The sequence below is a fragment of the Sparus aurata genome, chromosome 2, assembly GCF_900880675.1.
Source record: "Sparus aurata chromosome 2, fSpaAur1.1, whole genome shotgun sequence".
In the NCBI taxonomy this organism is placed as follows: domain Eukaryota; kingdom Metazoa; phylum Chordata; class Actinopteri; order Spariformes; family Sparidae; genus Sparus; species Sparus aurata.
The window spans coordinates 24961560-24984743 of record NC_044188.1 but is presented as its reverse complement, the minus strand read 5'-3'; the positions used below and the strand labels follow the sequence as shown (position 1 = coordinate 24984743).

General features: G+C 40.4%; 3 protein-coding genes across 7 annotated transcripts; 1 reads left to right on the top strand and 2 right to left on the bottom strand.

The window, feature by feature from the left end:
- Positions 1-166: 166 nt before the first annotated feature.
- Positions 167-2926, bottom strand: LOC115595699 (zona pellucida sperm-binding protein 4-like). Of its 3 annotated transcripts, none has more exons than XM_030440477.1 (10): positions 2550-2926; positions 2319-2452; positions 2140-2242; positions 1832-2055; positions 1673-1761; positions 1467-1594; positions 1108-1297; positions 879-1017; positions 732-795; positions 167-619 (listed from the first exon to the last, which is right to left on the bottom strand). In XM_030440477.1, the coding sequence occupies exons 1-10, from the start codon at positions 2761-2763 to the stop codon at positions 528-530; spliced, it is 1377 nt and encodes a 458-aa protein (XP_030296337.1). In that variant the 5' UTR covers positions 2764-2926; the 3' UTR covers positions 167-527. The 3 variants fall into 3 exon arrangements, with proteins under 3 accessions (XP_030296337.1, XP_030296354.1, XP_030296345.1); XM_030440494.1 differs by having other exon boundaries at positions 2331-2452; positions 2550-2915; XM_030440485.1 differs by having other exon boundaries at positions 1838-2055; positions 2550-2914.
- A 134-nt stretch (positions 2927-3060) lies between these two features.
- On the bottom strand, positions 3061-6629 carry LOC115595714 (uncharacterized). The gene is made up of 11 exons (XM_030440508.1): positions 6519-6629; positions 5705-6049; positions 5430-5525; positions 5295-5345; positions 4557-4601; positions 4418-4438; positions 4100-4282; positions 3959-4006; positions 3820-3882; positions 3683-3712; positions 3061-3591 (listed from the first exon to the last, which is right to left on the bottom strand). The coding sequence occupies exons 1-11, from the start codon at positions 6577-6579 to the stop codon at positions 3533-3535; spliced, it is 1002 nt and encodes a 333-aa protein (XP_030296368.1). The 5' UTR covers positions 6580-6629; the 3' UTR covers positions 3061-3532.
- A 6366-nt stretch (positions 6630-12995) lies between these two features.
- LOC115595210 (P2X purinoceptor 5-like) lies at positions 12996-22464 on the top strand. 3 transcript variants are annotated; one of them, XM_030439398.1, is made up of 13 exons: positions 12996-13152; positions 14095-14245; positions 14687-14758; positions 18500-18575; positions 18850-18946; positions 19387-19467; positions 19579-19720; positions 20346-20482; positions 20918-21011; positions 21315-21380; positions 21472-21554; positions 21779-21799; positions 21929-22464. In XM_030439398.1, the coding sequence occupies exons 1-13, from the start codon at positions 13016-13018 to the stop codon at positions 21999-22001; spliced, it is 1230 nt and encodes a 409-aa protein (XP_030295258.1). In that variant the 5' UTR covers positions 12996-13015; the 3' UTR covers positions 22002-22464. The 3 variants fall into 3 exon arrangements, with proteins under 3 accessions (XP_030295258.1, XP_030295268.1, XP_030295276.1); XM_030439408.1 differs by lacking the exon at positions 21779-21799; XM_030439416.1 differs by lacking the exons at positions 12996-13152; positions 14095-14245; positions 14687-14758 and adding an exon at positions 17224-17929.
- Positions 22465-23184: the final 720 nt, after the last annotated feature.

The following is a 23184-nucleotide window of genomic DNA, read 5'->3' as shown; positions in this document are numbered from 1 at the left end:
AAACTCACTAAATAGATTGATTGATGATTCATATATCCATAAGACTGATTAGTCAATTAAATCAAGCTAATCGGAGTATTAGTACTTTTCTCTCGATGAAAGCTCTTATTCAATATTTGTGGGTGTGAAATTTGCAGTGTTTGAAAATATGATGCTTTCTGAGGTCTTTCTTTGAATCCCAGAGCAGTGAGCTACATACTCGGATGCATTTATTATCAGCAGATTGATCATTAATGCATACATCACATCATCTGTTCATCCGACCAAACCAAACAAGAGCCAGTACACTGATGACAAAAACTCAGCATTATATCTATTTAAAATACTGCAAACCTTTTCCCTCTGTTTTTCATCATCAAAACCTGAAGACCAAAATAACTGAGTCAACATTGTAAATAATCTACAATGACAGTTTTGCATTTGACATGCAACAGTTTTCTAGATACGTTTGGTAAATCAAAAGCAAACCCTGCACTATTTAAACCTAGCAAAAAAGTAACTATGTCGACCTGATTTCTTCTGATCATTTACAGCAGATAAAGAATAGGTCCACCAGAGACTTCACTGTAAAGAATCCTCTGTCCTGGCTCCGATGTGATTCTTCTCGATTTCCGCCTTCCTGAAAGACATGGAAAATAACAAAGACTCACAGTGTTACATGCAAACCTCAGCAAAAATGAATAATCCAGGAAAGATTCATAAAGGGAAAAAAAGGCTACAGATCCACTTACCATTGCCACAGGTTTGTGAGCAAGTTGGTCCTTTACATAACTCTATATCACAGTAGAAATATACCTGTAGAAGAACATCCTATGTTTAAAAAAATCACCAAGGCCAAAATATACCAGCATCTCATTTGAAAAAAGAAATTATCTTACTAGATGTTCAAATGTCGGGGGCTTCACAAATGAGAACATCTTGACTGAAAACCTCTTATGAAGAGAGGGATACTTCAGCTCCTTATTGGAGACAACTGGCAGCACAACAGTTCTGTGGCTATCACCACTGAAAGGACATCTGGATCGGATACAAAATTAAGCTTGAGATGATGGAAGTACAGGAAAAGATGTGCATACAGTATAGACTGCTGATTCCATCAGGATTCACCCTTTAACAAGCAGCTTCCATCTTTTGGGGTCATGTGGGTTTTTAGTCGGTGTCGCCCAGCAGTCCTCCAGCAGCAGCTTCAAGTCCTTGTACTCATGTTTGAGAACAGACACCTCCACATACACGGGCTGGCCAAGCTCAGTCACTGTCGGGGAGTCTCGGGATGAATAGAAAGACCTGTAATTAGAATCTGTAGATGAAATGTTGATTGAAAATATTACTACTTGTTTGAAACTGGCCCTTCAAAATAAAAAGCAATTCATTCATTTTCATGTCCTGTATAAACTTTCCAAGGATATTTTCCTTATGGACAGTAAAAGTAATCAGTAGGAATGAAATGCAACAAGTATAAACTTGACCTTTAGCAAACTTCATTTCTGTCCTCAGTAGTCCCTCGCTCTTCAGTGTCGATGGGGACTTTTCTCCCTGAACTTCAATACCCAGATGAGTCATTTGGGCAAGAGAAAAGCTACAGCGCACAGTAAGACTACAACAGAAAGCAAAACAAACAATCAAAATGAGTCTCCATTACCTTGAAAAAGTAAGTAAAGTTTAACTTTCTTACTGGAAAGGGGTGTTGAGAAATATTGAGCCTCCCTGCAGATGTTGTTTCGCCCCGATGTTGACCCAGTAGGTTAACATCCCATCAGAAATCTGCAAAGCACAACCGGGTAGTTAGTCTCAAAGCTACCATCTGACTTGTTTAAAAGAATGTGGACCTCACATCTACCATGGACTGCGTGCCACAGTCAGAGAACGGAAAGCTGAATGTGACAGCATCCTTGGATCTTTTTGGGGGTTTACAGTTGTGGCTTTGGCTCGAAGGGATCCAGACTGCATCCAGGTTCAGCGGTGGGACTGTGGCGCTCTGAGAGATGGTAATGTGGAACCCATCCTTGTAGCAGGAAGAATGTCCTGACACCAGTGGATTATTTTTTTTGCCCACTTCTGTAGAAAAACACACTGAGAATTACTGATAAACTGAATTCTGTACCATTCTACAGCTTTTACCTGTACAAATGAAACCTCAACCTTTAATGTTCCTTTCACATACGAGAGGTATTGATTTGACAATGATAACTCTTCCCCTGTCCGCAGCTGCCATGATGACAACCGTCAGATTTGTGACGTATTTCTGTCGAACAAAGTGGTGAAGAAAGATTAGAATATGAAAACCGTATACTGAAATCTAAATTAACAGTTTGAGAGACTTTTCTGTTCACTTGTCTTCTCACGAAACATCCATGCGAAGCGACCATGAAGTTAACAAAGGTGTCAGTTTCTTCCAGGAAGTAGTGACACTGTTCTGCTACAGCAACAGCTTGGTGATATCCGCTTTGTTCATCTGCGTGAAAATGTGGATATGAGCAAAAGTATAGGAAACACTTCAGAGCTTTTTTTGTATCATGATCAGCAAGATATATTTTTAGTGCCTGACATACCTTGAACATAGATGGTGAAAGGCAGATCAGCAAATTGTCCCTTTGGTAGGTTAACAGACATGAACCCGTCACGGCAAATCAGTGTGTTGTCATTCATAGCGTTGTACATTGCCGCTTGAAATTGTTTTGAAGGAGCAAGAGCGTCGCAACTCGAAAGAAGCAGCCAAAATGAAATACGTGTCACCAAGAGGAAGTCTGAGTCGTAAGCCTTCATCTTTGGACGCTCTCTGACAGGTGGCGTGGCTGCTTCTCATTGGGCTTAATTGGCTAGAGACTAAAAGCAACTCACTCAGAGTGGTTCTGTCACCTCACAGAATGGAGTTCCTGTGTTGAAATGAGCTGGTTTCTACTGGATCTACTGGAGTTTGCATGTTCTCATGTTCTGTCTGTACAAAGTTAAATGGCTTGCGCATGAACCACAAACACTAACAGGCTGCAGTGTTGGTGTCGTTTAGTACGAAGGCCTGTACCTACTTTCCTTTGTGATCCACAGAAAGAACACACAGCCAGCTTATATTTCATCCACAGGTCAAACAAGTTTTATTTGGTCAAAAAGCAGTTTATAGTTAAAGTATATAACCAGGACGACATGATATGGTGAAATTTACATTTTGACATCACAATTTAAATGTTTTAGTAAAAAAAAGTATAAAAACCATGACATTTGTTGGGGTCTCTACCAAACAAACACGTTTTCTTAAATCTGGAGAACGAGACTGCCAGGCCAGGGCACCTCTGTCATCTGGATATTTCACGGCCATATTACAATTACATAATACACAACTCACATACATAAGTTTATCTCACTAAGCACATACCATACACAGACTACTTCTTGATTTTTTGTATACAGTACAGTTTTACAACACATAAACACAATAAATCATGCGTCAAGTTTAAACTATTTGTGTTAAATGAATCATGAGTGACTGGATGGATGTTGAAAACATCTCAGCAGCTCTCTGAACCGCGTCCTTGGTTCTCTACAGGTGGTTGAGCTGCTCTGCGCTCCGGTTGTAAATCGGGTTTTTGTAGTCTTGATCTGAGGAGGAAACAATTTAGAAGTGGAAGAGCAGTTCAGCGCACAGTATCATTTTATCCCAAGCATGCCCACAGATGAGGTCAGCACTCACTTTCTTCGACCTTCTTTTTCCCCGCGTCTCCTGCCAAATTAAACACCTCAATGAGTTTAGTTTATCTCGCTACGCTGTTTGTACTCACACACAGATCATTCTGACGGATGGACTCTAGACAAAGACGAATTACTTACCTCTGCGTTGATTCCTCGTCTGAGCTGACGTGGCTTGCTGCTTGCTGATGTCACTTTGGTTAACTGAGTGATAAAAGGACTGAGTGAAATTCGTGGCAGCACTGACATCATATATCATAATAACAAATGTTTATCATACCATAATAATGACGACTGAAACTTGCTTGCCGTAATCTGCTGATGAGTTCTGGAATGGAGAGAGAAGACGGAGTTTCTCATGACAGGGTGATAAGAGACACCAGTCATACACACTGCAGTAATTCAACTGAATATCAAGCACCTCTATGAAACCTTTGTTTTCTTCTGTGGCTTTCCACCCTCTCAAAGTTAAACTGGTCCACGTTTGGATAAATCCCACTCTGAGTGGGTTGCGCCCTGTCCGGGTGAGGCTGAACTCCCGGCACATTCCTGAGATTTCTGGAAGGGTGGCCCTGCTGGATCGCTGGGCCTTGGTCGTCATTTTCTGACATTCAAACAGGATCAGTTCAGAATTTATTGACAAAGACTTTGGGATACGATCACATTTAATCAAAGTGAATTAATTAGGATGACTTGGAAATGAAGGCTCAAGAGAGAGAGAAGAGCTGTGTGAACGAACCGTAGACGAGGTTGTCTTCTCCTGTGGGAAAATGAGACACATTGTGTACAAGTTTCTTGTGATGAAAATAAACATGTCATAATAAAACAACAGAAATATTACTTGAGTGGGTGTTTGTTTCGTTATTGTGATCGAATACCTCTCTCTTGTACTCTGCCCATTTCCTGAGGTGGAGCACCGGCACCTGCAGCGAGACAATAGCACCTGCAGTGAGATTGATATCAGGCTACTGACAGCAGTTTGTTAGATTAGCTTAGCATCAAGACTAGAAACTGCTAGCGTGGTTGGTTTAAAGGATGTAGACACTACCCCATAGATTTATATAATTGCTAGATGCCAGATGCAAAGATGGCAGCTTTCTGGGCTTCTTTGTTAACTTCCTGGTTATGTGGCCCATTGATTATGCTCAGTAGAGTTTCCCCCACCCGCGAATTGCCACTCATGGACTTCCCATGGACTTTACAGACATCACAGATCTTCTCAGCTTGAGGGAAGTTTTTACAAATATAAAACCTCATAATTGACCTTGTTTGCAGCTCTAGGTGCCCTGTCAAGAGTTTAACAAACGTCCCTTTCTTAATGGCGGTCGATGGGGAAAGGAAAGGGTTTTTTCCGTCCACGTTGTTTCCAGTTACAGTGTAAACAATGTGGTGAGAGCCAAGCTAGAGTTTTCCCCCATTTTCTAGTCTTTGTGTGAAGCTAAGCTAATTGCCTCTTGGCTCTAGCTACACATTAAGCATACACAGAGAGGAGTACCCCATCAATCTTTTCATCTAACTCTGTCTTGCCAATATTGCCTATTTTTCCTTTGTATGATATATCTTTTGTAAATAACTTTCAGCAGATGCAACTCTTTATAACAGATCAAACTCAGTACCTGGACACACAGGATTGTCCGCATTGTCAGGTGCCCTGTTAATACAGCCCCCTGAAAATAAAAACAAAAAGTATTAATAAATGACCAACCAATCCATCAGCTCCATGAACTGACCAAAAACACTTGTATACTCACAGATGCACTTCATGCAGAAGTAGCCGCCTACAATCAGCACAATGAAAGCCGCTCCAGCACAGATGGTAACCAGCAGCATCTCTTCACTCACTCCACCTGCATGGTAAGTTGTGGTTTTACAAAGATGCATTTCACAGGAAACTCTTGCTCTTTCGCTTGTCCTTTCACATGAGTTTGGCCTACGAGGTCTGTGACCATGCAAAGGAAGAGGCCCGATGCTCTTCACTATATGAGAAAGACAAGACCTTCAAAGCTTTAAATAGAAATCCTCTCACCTATCTCAGCTACCAATTTCACTTGAAGACAGTCGTTCTCCTGCTCACAGCGGTAACACCCCAGGTCGGACTTTTCAAGCTCGTCAATGCAGATGGAGTAGTTCCCCTCTGAGCCCTGGTTTGGAAAAGCTTTGAGACGGCCATTTCTGGGGTCCACGAACTTAACACGCCCTTTAGATGTGAGCTGGACCATGTGCATCTCGTGAATGGCGACCCATGACACCAAGTTGTGGTTTCTTGTTGAAAAGCTGCATGGAAGGAGGACAGAGGAGCCAAGTGGAGCACTGAGTGTGTGCGTCTCACAAAGCCCCGAGTCATCACAGGAACTCTCAATGTCCGACTCATCTTGACGAGAAGAGAGATATACAAGTGTTTCAAGTTACTGAATTTAATCAAAACTTTTATCGAAATCTTCAAATTAAATGTCAGGGTTGGGAATAAAGGTATAAGTAGCTGGATAACAAGCTTATATACCAATCAAGCAGAATAACATAACAATTATATTCAACGTATCACAGACACTGATTACACAGACTGATTTTTTAAAAAGCTAGTCCAAAATTACTAGACCAGTTGATAGACCTTGTGTGTTTAAAGCGGGGAAATAAGCAGTAAATAGAAAAAAGTATATATTTAAACATCGTACTGTGCACAGTAGAACTATCATATTGTGTTGCCTGCTTTTCAGTACGTAAAATCAAAAGTCCAAACACAAGTTGATGATTCACTGATACCTTAATTCAACTGAATAATGTACAAATAGATCAGACAAGTCGATTATCAAATGAGGATGCACATCTCTTAAAGAACTTACCATTTGAAGTCACACACATGAAGCACAGAGCTAAAAGGAAAATCAACCTGTCTGCACTCATTGTCAGCGTTTGGTACAGTGAAACCAGCAGTGTGGTGATGCTGTATGCTAGACCCTCTAAGCATCATGGGACAAAACCACAAGACCATCACAGTTCTTTTACTTATTTACGGAAACGCTTTGCTGTGTTTCAGTTTCACACCTTTGACAGTCGATTGTTTGACAGAACTAGTGTCAAGCTGTTTTATGATCATGTCAACATGTTAAATTCAAACAAATAGATATTTGTCTTTAACACTGAGAATGCGTGAGAGCTCTGAAATGTCTCTCACCGTCAGACCACTTCCTGTTGAAGTCTGGTGTTGCTTCAGAAGAAAGTAGGCTACTGATGCACAGATGAAGGGACAGTTTGTGGTCACCTGGACTGATTTAAAGATTTGATTGTACGTGTGCCTTACAATTGTGTTTATCTGACAAACATTTTGTAGGTCAGGTGTATTTATGTGTTTAACCACCGATAATTTAAAAATTCGAACTGATTTGTGATACACACCCCGACAGCAAAATATTAATGATTTGTATTAATATAATTTGGAAAGATGCAGGCTCTAACTAGCCTATCCCTTTAAATACTAATATTATCAAATGCTAATCAAATAGAAATATTCATGTCTTGAACAACAATGCCTGACAAATCCTCTCACCTATTCCAGCAACCAATTCCACTTGAAGATAGTCCTTCCCCTGTTCACAGCGTTCACACAGTAAAATCACATTTTATTAATTTCAAATGGTAAGTTCTTTTGCGAAATTAAAGGATTAGAGTATTATTTAGACACACATATGAAGCACAGGGATAAAAGAAACATCTATATGGCTGCAATCAGTGTCAGCATCTCACACAGTGTGACCAGGGGGTGGTGCCAGGGATTTTGGGCCCCAGGAAAAATTATCACATTGGACCCTGCTGTCACCACATCTCCAGGGCCCAGTAAACCCATTCAAAGCTTAACATAACTCTACATTTGCAACTGTCTGGTCCCTTGTAGTTCAACACTTACAGTACGATGTGGCTGTGCAAATATGACGCTGTGCAGATTTACATGCACCAAGTGAAATTCACTATTTGATGCAAGACCAATACACTATGAGAGATGTGCTAAAGACCATGTTTACAGTGCAGTCTAAATGTTATTTTTATTGCAAAATTATTGAGTGGAAAATTTGTTTTAAAATATGGTCATAACTGTGTGAACACATGGCAGTACTGCCAAAACAATCAAACAAAAAATAAAACAATAGATTTCACTAACATCAAATTCAAATGTAGGGTAACTTAGCATGATTTAGAACAAAAAGACTCCTGAAAACCTACTTTATTCTCAGATAACAGCTTGTTTTTGTTTTGTGTTCAACAAGCTACTCAACAAATTGCCCCTTGTCGAATTGATAAAGTCTATATCTGTAGATGTCATTAAACGGCCATAATTCAGTCTGCATCAAAGCATCTGACTTGAAGGTATTATTTTAGCATGGGCTGTAACTTTAATACAGACTGAGTCACTCAATGCTCAAAGCCAGCCTCCAATACAAACTGTATGTCATGACTGTAGATTTATGTTCTTGATGTTATGTTCAGTTATTATGATTTTGTGTCTTGTGTTTTCTTGTATCTGATTTCCATGTCTTTGTATCGTGTCTTGCTGTGTCTTTTATGTTTTGATTTTCCATGCCCTCATGTGTCCTTTAAGTTCTCCTGTGTATTTTCCTATGTTCTTCCCTCTGTCTCCCTCTGTCTGTTAGTATTGTTCCCTCCACGTTTTCTCCTCTGTGCTTTTCCCTCCTCGTTACCACACCTGGCCTCCTCCCTCCTCTCACTCCTCACCTGTTCCTCGTCTTGTCATTAGTGTCCGTGTATTTAGTCTGTGTCTTCCCTGCACTCCTTGTCCGTTCTTTGCCTCTTGTCTGTGTCTGCCTCCTGCTCATGTTCCTGCCTGTTTCAAGTCCCTTTATGTCTTCCCCTTTAAACCCCGACCTGACACTGTAGGCTGTTTATGTTTCATAATATGATTGTCATTATGGGGAAAAATAATTACAGTGTTTGACTGAAACAGATTTGGTTTCCTTTTTTCATATTAGCAAAAAACAAACAAAAACAGACGACCGCAATGATGCTAACGGACATGTCATTCAGCACAATGTTGCTCACCTTCTTGAGACGGGCTGCTAACAAATCTGGTCTTGAGTCTGGTAGGAGCTGCAAGGACAGCTGATTTAGTATGATAAGCTTGCTAAACACTCACCTGCACTGATTAAATGTAGGTTAGAAAGGTGTGAACATAACTGTAAATGTAGGTCATTTCACTGTGGACATCAGGCTAACAGGTTCAATTCAACCACTCACAGACTACACCCACCTTTCTCTGAGAAAAACTGGGTGACATACTATCGCTCTTTCTTTTGTATAAAGGCATATTGCTGCCACACAATAAAGAAAAGTAAAAAGAAACAATATCACGTTATAACATGAAAACTTTGTTGTACAGACATGGTTAGTTTTATGTTAAAACATGATTATTTATATTGTTATTTTATCTTATTTACATGATTTAATGAAGTTCTACGTTTCTTTTTGGCCTTTATGGCTTTTTTTATTGATAGCACAGCTGAAGAAGTTGACAGGAAACAGGGTGAGAGAGAGGGGGGAGTGACACGCAGCAAATGGTCCCCAGGTCGGGAGTTGAACCCTAGTCCGCTGCAGCGAGGACAAAGCCTCTGTACATGGGACGCCTGCTCTACCAACTGAGCTAAACGGCGCCCCATGAAGTTCTACTTTATGCTAGGGTTGAGACAGGGAGAGATTTTGCTCTTACTGAGCACGGTGGATGAAATTGTGATCGCTATATGTACAGTAAGGAGGATGTTAAACTGCATGGGGCTGTACAGAGGAAAGAATCAGTCCTCCTCCCTCTGGAGGTCGTGTCATTTCTCAATGATCAGCTGGAGGCACCATGGATACAAGCTACTTAGTGCAGCTACTGACTATCCTATCCTATACATGGACCTTGCCTTTGATAGTGATCAATAATCTATAAAGATGATGACAAAAACTCCCTTTGAATGTATATGAGCAAAATGCTCCATTTAACTGGAACAGGAGGAGCACTGCGCTGAGTCTGTGTGTGCATAATGTGATGCGTGGATCTCATCCCTCTGATCAGACAGGACAGGACATAAGAACTATCATTCTGATTGATAGGGGATGAATTAAATAATTCATCATTGATGAGGAACATGTTAATAGTGTTTTATCATTATGTGTGTATGTTGAAAATGTGTCCAAACATTACACAAGTAAAAAACAGATGAAATCCCAACTCAGAAAAAACAAAACACTGGCACATCAACGTCTGCCTCCAGAAAGTGGAAAAGCCAGTCAGTCGGGGTCAGATTTTGTTGGTCAGAGAAACATAGAAGCTCACAAAAATGTCCGCTTATAACATCTCAATGAGGAACTTTATATTAAGGGACCCCCCACATTGGTAAAAAAAAAAATAAAGCTGGGAAAGTGTGAAATGTAACTATGACTGCAATTGTCTATCTGAGATACTCTGAAATACAATTCTAGGCCCTATTTAAACAATCTTAGCTGTGGCACAAGTGCAATTAAGGTGTGTCCAATTTAATTGTGCTAGTTACGTGGTGGATAATCTGTGAAGATAGTCTACGGGGTAGACTGACTGACCATGATTCAGTGAAGCATGGGCAGCAACATGCTGGTAGTCTGAGCTAAGCAGTCATGAGAAGATACTGTCAAACTCTCTGAAAGACTTTGGGTCAACAAAATTGTGACCCAATTTTTGCGCAAACCAAGATGTTTCCTAAACTTTAACCTTGCTGTTTTTATACCCAAACCTTAATCATAGCTATATACATTTGTTTTTTTAATCTTTTTTTATTTCATCCTCGTTTTGAAACAGAAAATGTTTATATGTGCAATTCTGGAGGGGAATGACTAACAACGTATTTTGACATTGTGTGACTTGTTTGCATCACTGGAACCAGTTAAAATGCGAGGTTATTAATTGTTGTCTTCCACGACCTGCCATGTTCAAACTGTTCACCAAAGCAGCACAGGTTCAGAGTATCTCTCCACTGACAAATACCTACTAAAACATTTCAGTCATCAGCTCACTTGAAAGGTAGAACAAGATTATATCTACATAACCAGCAAACTAATTCTGCTGTGTATCCTGTCAGCAGCTCATTTCATGTGTGCCCATTACTACATTATGTTCATGTTTTCTTAAACTCGGCCTGTAAAATGTCTATAGCACTGGTTGAAAAACCTTTTTGCTTGTGACCTATTAATTAATGAAAGTGTAGTGGAAATTCTCCTTTGTGAGGTAGAGAGTTGCTAAGTCTCCAAAGACCTTCAGACTTCGGTGTATGAATCAAATCTCTTTAATAACACGCAGCGTGGAGAAGAAGGCAAAAGCGTTCTCTCTCGAACTCTGAATTCTTAACCCTTAAGTACAGAATCAGAGAGGAGGTTACCTTGACTCTTTGATATTTGGGTGTATCCTGTCTTCCCAGGACAGTGACACTTTGATGTAACAGATGGGACAGCAAATGTCATCTTATCTAAACTTGTGTATCTTCCCATGTGGGGATGTGTCCCCCACCTGTGGCTCTTGTGACACCTCAAGCAATGTGACATTCTCCCTTCCTGCCTCTGTCCTTACAGCACATTTGATCACTAACAGGAAGACTGTGTAACAAAAGCCACGCCAGCGCATCTCTTCACTCACTCCACCTGCATGATAAGTTGTGGTTTTACAAAGATGCATCTCACAGGAAACTCTTGTTCTTTCGCTCATCCTTTCACATGAGTTTGGCCTACGAGGTCTGTGACCATGGAAAGGAAGAGGATGTACAACTCTCAAAAGGACTTACCATTTGAAGACGCACACATGAAGTGCAGAGCTGAAAGGGAAATCAACCTGTCTATGTCTGGTACAGTGAAACCAGCAGTGTGGTAATGCTGTATGCTAGAACGTCTAAGCATCATGGGACAAAAACCTCAGGACCATCACAGTTCTTTTAGTTTCAAACTCTCGACAGTTGAACAGAACCAGCTTTTATTAGTTTATATTCATCTTTAATACTAAGAAAGTTTGAAAGCTCTGAAATGTCTCTCACCGTCAGACCACTTCCTGTTGAAGTCTGGTGATGCTTCAGCAGAATGTAGGCTACTGATGCACAGATTAAGGGACAGTTTGTGGTCACCTGGACTGATTTAAAGACCGAGATTGTACGTGTGCCTTACAATTGTGTTTATCTGACATATTTATTTTGGATGTCAGGTGTATTTATGTGTTTAACTAACATACAATCTGGGCAAATTGAGGAGAAACTGTCCTGTTTTGTGATAAACAGCATACAGCATACAGCATAATGTTTTATGTGAATATCATTTGGCACGATCCCTTTGAATACTGATATTATCACCCACTGAATGAATTGCAAAAGAAATGCTGATTAAACAGAAATATTCATGTCTTGAACAACAATGTCTCTAAGAAATCCTCCAAAAGATCGCATTTTATTGATTAAATAATACTCTAATCCTTTAAAGGATACCAATGTAGGCATTTGTAACTGTGGGTGTTTATCTGTAGAATGATGGTGGATTTGTCCCCTTGTGTCTGTGGTGCAGGAAGGATGGCACGGCCACACAGGACTTGCTCTCACACCGGCTCTCTCTTGAATCTGGCATGAAAACAACACACAGTCCTAAATATTTCTTTAAGACTAATATGATAAAAATGTTCACATCACAATGTCATTATAGTCCTTTAACAACATTTTAACATTAAACAGACATGTTGTGATAGTAAAGCGGTACTATTATGTATGGCTTTTTACAGAGCACCCATCATCATCAAGAGCCATTTTCTGTGCCATTTACAATATGCTTACAAAAATACCCACCAGGTGGCTCTTAAACTATACACATGCAGGATCAGGGCGTTAATTTGAAGAAATTCATAATGAGATTATTTCTAACTCACACACACACAAAGCCAGGAGCAACACTTGTCAAGTGTCTCAGACTTGAGTCAATGTCGTCATATTCGTTCAAAGTTCCACAGTAATGATGGGAAATCGGAGACATGTTTAGTGACCGAAAAACTCCATGGTGGCTTTCACCTTGCCTGTGGAAGAGCAAAGCGTTTTTTTAAAAGGTTCACAAGTTGAACCAGCCCTGGGTTCACTTCGGTCAAAAAGGGGTATTTGTGACCCACATATCCTAAAATCAAATGCCAAATACCTGCAGAGCTGTTGAATCCATGATAATGCCGGATGAAAAAAAAAAACGGCCATTATTTTGAAATCCCTAACCGGATATGGCACGTGTTGCTGCTGACCTGACGCTGGTGATGAACCGCTGCTGCTCCTCCTGATTCCACTCTACATCCAGGAGCGGCAGCGGGATGGCCGGGAGCTTCTTCACAGGACGCCTCGCCGCCTTGTTCGACTACAAAACGGAAAAATACATTGTCGCCCAAAACAAGAGAGTCGGAGTTCTGTACAGACTCATCCAGTTATTTATCATCGGTTACATTATAGGGTGAGTGACCAACTTTTATGACCTCATTCCATATGTCAAACACATAAGCAAGCCTACCTAAAGCTCGGCAAACAATTATAATATCAGCATCTAAATGTCTGTGAGAAGTTTATGCTGACTTTAATCGAACTGTAGCTTTAAAACGGTATTATAATATAACATATTATAACTGATTAAACTTAAATTGGTGGCTGGCTGATGACTGCATGTGGTAATAGATCAGGTTTTTCCACACTATTATCTGTTCATCACCAAGTTTCTCTCATGGTCAGTGTGCTCTTGTGACCTGTTATGTTCCCTGCAGCATTTCCATAAATAAATAAATAAATAGCTGCAGTAAACCTTATTTAGTTCATCTTATTGCTGTTAGTTTATAAAATTGACAGGACAGTGTTTCTACCATACTGTAGAATACATATTTGCAGTATTTTTAACTCTTTATCAGAATATTACATTATCATAGTAAAGCTGCAATGAATGTTCTGTTAATCAATCTATTATTTGTTCCTTAAGGGAAGTTAATTGGCAAGTATTTTGATAATTGATAGGTAATTAATCAATTCACCTGTTTTTTTTGTTCTGGTTTGTTTTGTTTTTTTTTGCTTTCTTTACTCTCTATAACAGTATGTTGGATATCTTTACGTTGTGGACAACAGACATTGGTCTTTGGGAAACACTCATATGACATTTTGACATTTGACGGTGACAGTTTCACTACTTTCTGACATTTTAAAGACCAAACAACTAATCGATTAATGAAAAAAAATAATCGACAGATACCTCAACGATGGTCATGGCTAGATTATAGAGACTCCCAAAAATAAAACCTACTTGAACAACGGACATTTCATTTTTATTTACTGCTAAAAGTGTAGATACCTCCCTGAATTACAGCACAACTTTTAGCTTCAGCCATTCATTTTTTTTTGCTCTCTCCCACAGGTGGGTTTTCTTAAGTAAGAAGGGCTACCAGGAGACTGACGAGGCCATCCAGAGTTCAGTCATAACCAAACTGAAAGGAGTCTCAGTGACAAACACCACAGAGTCTGGTGTGATTGTGTGGGGACCGGAGGATTATGTTATCCCACCACAGGTGAATTCACACGCGGCTTTGCAGGGTTATGCACAGTGCACGTACAGGCACACTTTCACATCTTTCATCTCTAACGGACGTTTAGGGTGGGACGGAAGTGAAACTGATGAAATGAGGAAAACAACTTTCCAAAGGCTTTGTACTGCATGTCTCCAGGATGTTACTGAACAGTAAGGTGCATCAGTACATGCTGGCAAAGCAACAAACAGTGAAGGATGAAAAAAACAAATAGTCACGCAGGCAACAGGTGAATCCCTGTGTGTGACAGCAGTTCAATCAAAGGGAAGGGGCCGTGTGAGTTAAAACGAGGTTTGTATATCCTAATAAAGCAGGATCAAGGTTTGCAGGCAGGAGCAGGGTCAGGTGATCATCATCATCATCATCATCATCAAAGTATGATGTCAATAAAAATCTAATTTACAGTGTTTTCTCTACATACAGGGTGAAGCTGTTCTGTTTGTTGTCACAAATTTCTTAGAGACACCGAACCAGAAGCTTGGATACTGTCCTGAGGTAAGAATATTATGTATTGGCGGGACCTCCATGAGTAAACAGTACTCTCATAAAATGCTTTAAAAAATTGTCAAAAGCTATAAGAACCGGAGATCTTTTATTTCGACCAAGAGATACTTTAAAGTGACACTGTGAGTGAAATAGTGTTTCTTTGCGCGGCCACATTATAAGCTCCTAAATCCTTTCACTGTGTTTAGTCAGAGCCTTTTCTCAAGATAGTCGTTTATTGACATGTCTGCAGAGACCCTATGATACAATCATCCATAATAGCCAAAGACACACCTGAACTATGGGCCAATGTCATGATGTGCATTATTCTTTTGTTTTATGTCGAGGAGAGCTGAATTGTCCCACAGTGCGCCAAAAGTTTTCATCTTGACATTAGTTTAACAACAAAGTCCGAGGTTAACAACGATGATAGAAGAGCGTGGAGGCTAGCTGGAGCGCCATGGAAAAGCACTGGTGGGTTCCATGATTTTGGTTTAAAGGACGTGATTTGTAGGTTATGTGACACCCACTGCCCCCAAAAGACCATATCTCATATAAAATGATAACTCCCAAAGTCTGACGCTCAAACTTTCTCATGTCAAAGACCCCTAAACTGACACAAATCAGACCACGGACCAAGTCTGATGTTTTACCAAAGAAGTTGTATGAAACCCAAGACAAAAATAAAGATAGTTGTACATTCTGTCACTGAGTAACTTATGGATGGAATTATAGTGACAATAATGATTCCCCTTTGTGCTGGGGAGCTCCTAGAACCCTTTCAAGGACCCACTAAAGCAGTGTTTCTGGTTTGGGGACATAACTTTGCCTTATAAGAATTTGTTTTCAGTGTTCAGTATTACTGACGATGACACAGACCCCTCTCATGCTGTTGATATTTGGACATGATGTCAAGATGTATTCTTGCTCTTGCATACTGTTGCTGTTGCATCAGGTACTCGTCATGATATTCACTTGGAAGCACCACGATCATGCTATTTTGTTGAAGGGAAAACACAGTCAGTTTTCTGTTGTGCATGTCAGCTGGCTGGAGGGCAGGATGTGTCCAAACACTGTGTTCTCTCACAGGAACACTGTTCAGCTTGCAGTTTCAAGCTGTCAGAGACAAACTGTGTTTGCTTTAAGGTTACTTTATTAACTCTCCACTGTTTGACATGTGATTATCTGGCAGCTAATGAGCAGAGGCTGGATTCAATCCCTGGGCTACTAAAGTGAGTAAACAGCCACTGTAAGTTTATCTAAATGTAACAAAAAAAAACACGCAGATAACTCTACTCACTGAGATAGTGTCTCAGTTGTATGGAACACACTTGTAATAAGTAGGTATTAAGTACGCGTTGGATGGGCACATTTCACATTGCCGTAACCTGTGGAGCCAGAACGTTGACTTTAAAATTTAGCATCCAAAAAAAAAATTGGCATTGAAAACAAAACCAGTACTGAAAAAGGAAACATTGTCATTGAAACATTTGTATTGAAAACAGTTGTATTGGCACTGAAACAAGTATTGGCACTGAAAAAAGAAAGTAATTCAAATAATTCAAATCCGAAAATCTTATCGTTTTATTTTATTGGGATTTTTTTGTATTTTTCAATGACAATCTTCAGATTTTTTCTTCATGTCACTTTTTTTTCAGTGACAGATTTTTTTACAATGTCAGTATTTTTTCAGTGTCACTGATTTTTAGTTTAAACTTTCTGTCATTGTTTTGGCGTCGAGAGGGAGGGGCCTGAGGGGAGGGGCAAGTAGAGCGTGGTTTGCATATCATTTGAGAAGGTAATGGCAGCAGCCAGCCTGCGGGAAGGCGGAGCTGGACGGTCCAGCCATAAGACACCATGTACGATCCGTGTGCCGGCCGTCTCTGGGCAACATAGAGTCCAACTACCTCGCGGACTTTTCTTCAAGCTCTCTCCTGATGTGTCCAAGTCTCTGTGTATCTGGTTCTGTCCAGGAGCTCCCGAGCTCCGGTCTCTATATGCATATGGAGTGTGGTAGTAGTAGTACCGGAGCGCCGAGCACGGAGCATTAGCCACAGTTAGCATAACAGTAGAACAGCCTGTTGTTCTGAGCCGGGCTGCCTCGCCGACTGCAGCGCTCTGGTCTGCTCCCCGAGCTCTGTGCCACCGCACTGCTACTGGAGACCGGAGCTCCCGACCTCCGGTACCTATATGCGTATGGAGTGTGGTAGTAGCACGGAGCTAACGAGCATTAGCACCAGCTGTGTAGCTCCGAGCCGGGGCTGCCTCGCCGACAGCAGCGCTCCGTCTGCTCCCGGAGCTCTGTGCCACCGCACCGCTGTACACGCATACAGAGACCAGACAATAAAAGAGAGTGCTTGAAGAAAAGTCAGTCAGTTATGAAAATATGTGTACTTCTGTTGTACTTTACTATGAACCACAGTAGCACAATCACAGCTGACTTTACCCGCATACTGACTTGTTGAGTTTATTCTTGCCCAAGGACGCTTGCCACATACAGACAAGGGGAATCAAACCAGCGACCTTCCGAAAACAAGACACTGGCTCTACCCCCTGAGCCACAATTTCCCTTGGTCATGGTAATTCTAATTGCGATATCATAGGCAACTGGACTTGTTTCAGTTTCTTGAAGACGTTTCACCTCTCATCCAGCAGGCTTCTTCAGTTCTAACAAACTGTAGGGGAGTCACAGGCCTTTAAACTCTGTGTGGGAGTGTCCTTACAGAGTCGTGAAGGACACGAGTGAGCTCTGAGTTTCAGAGTCGTCGGGGGCACTTGTGCTTTGTTGACCCAACCGGCCTTCATGTGGGATGCAAGGGCTAAGTGATCCAAGTGTGAATGGTTGGTAAGCTTTCTGGGGAGGGAACTCAGTACTGCATTGTAGGTGGGTGATAGGTGATGTCGTAGGCCACCTCCTCTGGTCAAAGACGTTCGTTCCAGTTTGACATACATGGATTATTTGAATCCTCCTTTAAACCATCAGTCTTCTCTGGCCAAGATGTTTACATTGTTGTCGTCAAAGGAATGATTTTTCCTACTTCAGATGTAAGTGGACGGCAGAGTCTTGATCATAACTGTTATTGTGGAGTCGACAGTGTCAGCGAAGCGGACAGTGACCTGGACAGTCGGATCCACAGTTCCTCTCCTGATTTCTGTAGCATGACGACAAACGGTTCGAGGAAGGTACGACCACCGCCCTGTATTTTCTTTCATAGTGCTTAGTCCCAACAAAAGATTTTAAACTTTTAACAAAAGCTCCCACACCACCCTCTTCTCTTCTATTACCGTGTATGCCCGTGTCATTTCTCTCAACTGTATCTTCGGCTGCAAATTTCCAGAGGGTTCCTGGTATGTAAACTCAGCCTCTCTTGGCCTCCTGACTCACTGCAACAGCCAAGGAGAATAGCGAGCCCGAACAGCAACACACAGTCATAAAACACTGCTCTTGTGTACATTTCGGCTCTACCCGGTTGCGGTGCCCCGGCGTCTGAAAGGCACACACACAGGCGTGACTGGGAACGTTTGGAAGTCAAAATGAGGAGATGCTAAATCAAAACTATGCAATTCTAAGTCAAAATCAGAAGCTAGTAAGTCAAAATTATGAATACTCAGTCAAAAGAATGGCCACGACAAGATACTTTTGACTTACTGTATGTCTTTTAATGGGCTTCCATAGTATGAGCTTTGCTTTACTGCTCCACCAGTCCAGAATCTTGCGTCTTACAGTATGACATTTTCTTTCTGTGTTCGCAGAGTACAAAAGTGCTGGATGGCCACTGTCAAGCTGATGTGGACTGCGAAGATGGAAAGATGGTAGACGCTGGTCACGGTGAGAAAGAGACATCACTGATTTTAATTTGCCATTAAGTCGGTCGTCACAGTGTCATTCTGAAATACAGTTTGGGTCTAAATCCAACAAAGATCAACTCTCTGTGTCACGGTATTTTCCAGATAAAGTAAATTAATTTTAAAAGAATATAATTGCACAATTCTCATTTGAACTGGTTATATATAATCCATATATATGCAATAGGGCTGAAGTGTAGTGTATTATACACGTGTGGAAAAACTAGATGATTTCCGCCTGTCTGCTCTTTCTTCAGGAATAAGAAGTGGCCGATGCATCAGAAAAGATGAGAACTCCACTGGTACCTGTGAGATCTATGGCTGGTGTCCTATTGAAAGAAATTTCAAACCACAGTAAGGAGAAAGTTCAATCATATGATAACTGTGGCAGGCATGAAAAAAGTTCTGACGAATTTCATCACCCTCACACATACGCAACACATTCAGGTGAGGTAAAACCATGCACGGCCAGTGTGGTTGAGAATAATTGAATATACTATGTATATTTCATACAAATATATCTTTAAAGACTCTTGGTTTAACATTATCCTGAGTCCAGAACCCTGCTGGAAACATGTTAAATGATATAACAGCCAACAATTCCTGAAAAATGTGTTTCTTTTAATGCAAGATTCCAGTCTGACAATGATAATATGTGAGCTGAGGAGCTTCATTAAGCAAAGTCTTTTGAACAATTGCATATAGGCATATTTAAACAAGAAGTCCAACACCAAGATAAAAAGTATTTAGCAAGCCTCAATGTTTTATTTTAAATTGTTTTTCTTTTTTTCCAGAGGACCCCTGCTGACAAATGCTGAGAACTTCACCATCTACATCAAGAATTTCATTTCATTTGCCAAATTCACATTTTCAAAGTAAGTCCTCTAACTCTAACTCACCATGACGTCTCCAAGTACCACATGGTTAACTGGAAACGGTTGTGTACAGCTCACGCCACTGTTTTTTTTTTTTTTTCCAACTGTGAGGTCCAACGTCCTTGAAACGACTGACAAAACCTATTTGAAGAAATGCAGATACGACGAGGAGCTGCATCCCTACTGTCCCATCTTCCGCCTGGGAGACATCACCAGGCGAGCTGGATACAACTTCCAGGACATGAGCACATTTGTTAGTATAACGCTTTGCAACTTAGATGTTAACTGTTTTATTTATTAAGTCTTTTTTTCAGTATATATATGTCGAATTGTCAAACATCTACAAACATGAAATTCGAAAGATGAAGTGAAAACAATTGATTGATGGATTTATTTCTAATATCTACATCATTGTCTCTGGAATCATGGCGATACGGATTGTTGTGACAAAACAATCTGACACACAATGTTTCTTACAAAGATCTGGCTTGAATGTTGTCTTAAGCAACAAGCTTCTATTGATTTTCACAAACCCAAACACTGGTCCAGATGCTCAACTGTAACCTAACCTTTTTATGCTCACTGGTTCCGTATCGTTCACATTAATTCTGTCATTCAGATGGGGACCACAAATTTTAAGCACTGGTTTTAAATCAAGTGCATTTTTATAATGGTGTAACAAAAGACAAAATGAGGATAGATCAACAGAAAAAGACCGGCTGTAACAGCGTAAAGAGTAAAAAGTGTCTTGTTAGGGAGCGTGCATCAAAGTGCAGGACAGTGATGTAGGAGACGTGTACTCAGGGGTGCCAGGCTTGTTATCATGATTAACATGTTGTAGAAGCCACGTATGGTTAAATCTGCATTCTGTTCTCCAGGGCGGCTCCATAGGTATTATGATTGATTGGGACTGCAACCTCGACAAAGGCTACTCCAACTGCAATCCACAGTACCACTTCACTCGCTTGGACACCAGTGTCTCCAATAAGACCATCGCCACTGGATTTAACTTCAGGTGAGACTCGCTGCAAACACTTTCTTAGTCACTGCAATATTTTTGCCTATTAATGCACATTGTTTCTGTTGTGGAATTAACACATTATGCTTGCTCTTCGTCCTAGATGTACACATTCATTTGGCAAAATAAGAAAACTACTCAGTCAACAGTTCTTGTCGCTGGTGCATAATTAAAACATCATCTTATCGGCCGGTCATTTCAGCAGAAATGTTTATTTGTAGATGCCTTTTTTTTAGCTTTATAGCCTTTATCAGCTGATACAGATGATGTGCTGAGATGTTTTCAACAGCGTAATTAACTGTGTTTACAACTAAAAGCAGGATTTGACAGCAGAGAATTATGCAAAAAGTCTCAGTCATCACAACCTGTTGGAGATTATTATTTTTTTTGTGTTCTCAAGCCTCCATATTTGCTCTTTTCTTCCTCCAACAGACACGCTCGTTATTTCAAAAATGGTGGCGGTGAGAGCTTTCGATCTCTATACAAAGTCTACGGTGTCCGGTTTAACATCATGGTGCATGGAAAGGTGCGGACAATGTGTTTCACAAAGTGAATACAGGAAATCCTGTCCACAGTGATAAATGCAACAAACGATAGCACATAACAAGCTGATATGACCTTGCAGGGCCTGTATTACCCAGATAACACGTTTAAGAAGTTTTGTGGTGTTTTAATATTTATATGTAAAATTGTGTCTCAGCAGACTGCAATTCTGACGTGTTCATTTCACATATTTTGACAAAAGGCAGACCTTTACTTCTATGCTTTTAAGATGATTTTTGTGATTCTTCTATAACCACATTTCCTGCATTTCTGCTTTTACACACAGGCGGGGAAGTTCAGCATCATCCCAACGGCCATCAATGTCGCTTCAGGACTGGCTTTGATGGGCGCTGTAAGGAGCTGCACAGGAATTTTTCTTTTACCTTTATATTTGCCAGTTTGGACGATCACATCACTGAATGCACTGTAACTTCATTGAACAGGGCGCTTTCTTCTGTGACATGGTCCTTCTCTACCTGATGAAGAAGGGCAACTTCTATCGGGAGAGGAAGTTTGAAGGATCCAGGTACGAAAGGCAACACACAAGTACAGATGCGGAGATTTGTTTTTCTAAGAACATATCACACTACTTATTTTCACAGTTTTGTTGGTGATGATTTGAATGATGAGGTTTTCTTTTTGGCGTTGTAGTCATGAAGCTTCCAACGACAATTAATTTGTACATGATTGCAGTTGTCTGACATCTATCTAACCTTCAGCTTTGTAAATCACCTGTTATTTTTGTTATAGTGAATACTTGGACTATATACTGTAAGTAAACTGTATAATATGTAAGAATTGTTGCTGATCTTGAGCTGTATTTATGATATGTCACATGGTTCATCTAAAGCATCTACTTTTCATACACATCCACCAACACAGTCTGTCTCTGTTCCACAGAGGTACACCGAAATCGGCATGTCAAGACAACTGTGAGGAAAAAAGCATGGAGCAGGGGAATCTGACGTCTTAGTCTTTTCTCTATGTGAGAAGAGTTTGTCACGTGCTGTTACTATCAAATATGGTTTGAAAAATGATCAAAACATTATAAAATAAGCCGCTGTACTGGTGGAGTGCTATTATAAGCTGAGGTTTCATCTTTTAAAAAGCCATAAACTAGGATTTCTCAGATGGTACCATATTTTCCTTTGTGAAAAATTGTGCTTTTTATAACTCCAAGACAAAAAAGACTCCTATCAAGAATAAATATTCCATGGGCTTTATTCAGGTTTAAGTCATAAATTGTGTGTATGTGTGTCTTTTAAACCAAAAAACAATTTATTTATTGAAACTTTTCAAAAAACAAATTACAAAATTTTGTGTTATACTTTGAATATTTCTGTTGTTAAAAATCCCCAAAATGCCAAGAACCAAGATTTTTATGTTCTACGTTTTTATGGTTATTATGATGTACTGTGTAAAGGTTGTATTTCTGACTTCTGATTGGAAGACTCATTCATGTTGCACAAAGTCTCATTGGAGGCCATGCTAGGTTGTTAAGACGCAGTTCTCTGCAGACTGCGTTCATTTTTTAGGTACACAAGGAGAACATGCAAACTCCACACAGAAGAGTATGCATTTTACTATTAGTATTTTTTGCTAAAAGGCTAAATGCTGCTATTCATTTCTTGCTAAAATGCTAACATTTTTGCATGTACATGTCAACCGATGGATGAGGGAAACCCATCAGGGTACTTGTGCCCTTGTGTTATGTCCCCGCCCCCTTTTGGGTGTAAACAGCCCCTCCTACTTGACTGGCAGTAAATGCAAAATTCTGGGGTCTCTGCCATTTGAATGGCATACAATAAGAATACTACATGGATTTTAGCTATTAGTAGCCAAAATCCGATGGCCAGACAGGGAAGCAATCATGTTATGTTGTAGACCATCTATCTAATGACAGAATAGTGTATGATGAGTGTCCTCAGTCGCAGTCTCCATCAAAGTGGACGAAGCTGACACGCACAGTTACCTTATTGAATGTTCAGGTCATTTTTCTGTCATCTATCATCTCTTCTGTCACTGAGACACTTTATTTTGCTGTTTTATAGCCTGTCCAATGTGGCTTTATTGGAAACTAACGACACCCCTGAGGCATAGCAGAACACTGCCTCTGTTTTGACAACAGTTCGTGCTTGTGTGTGACTACAACGAGC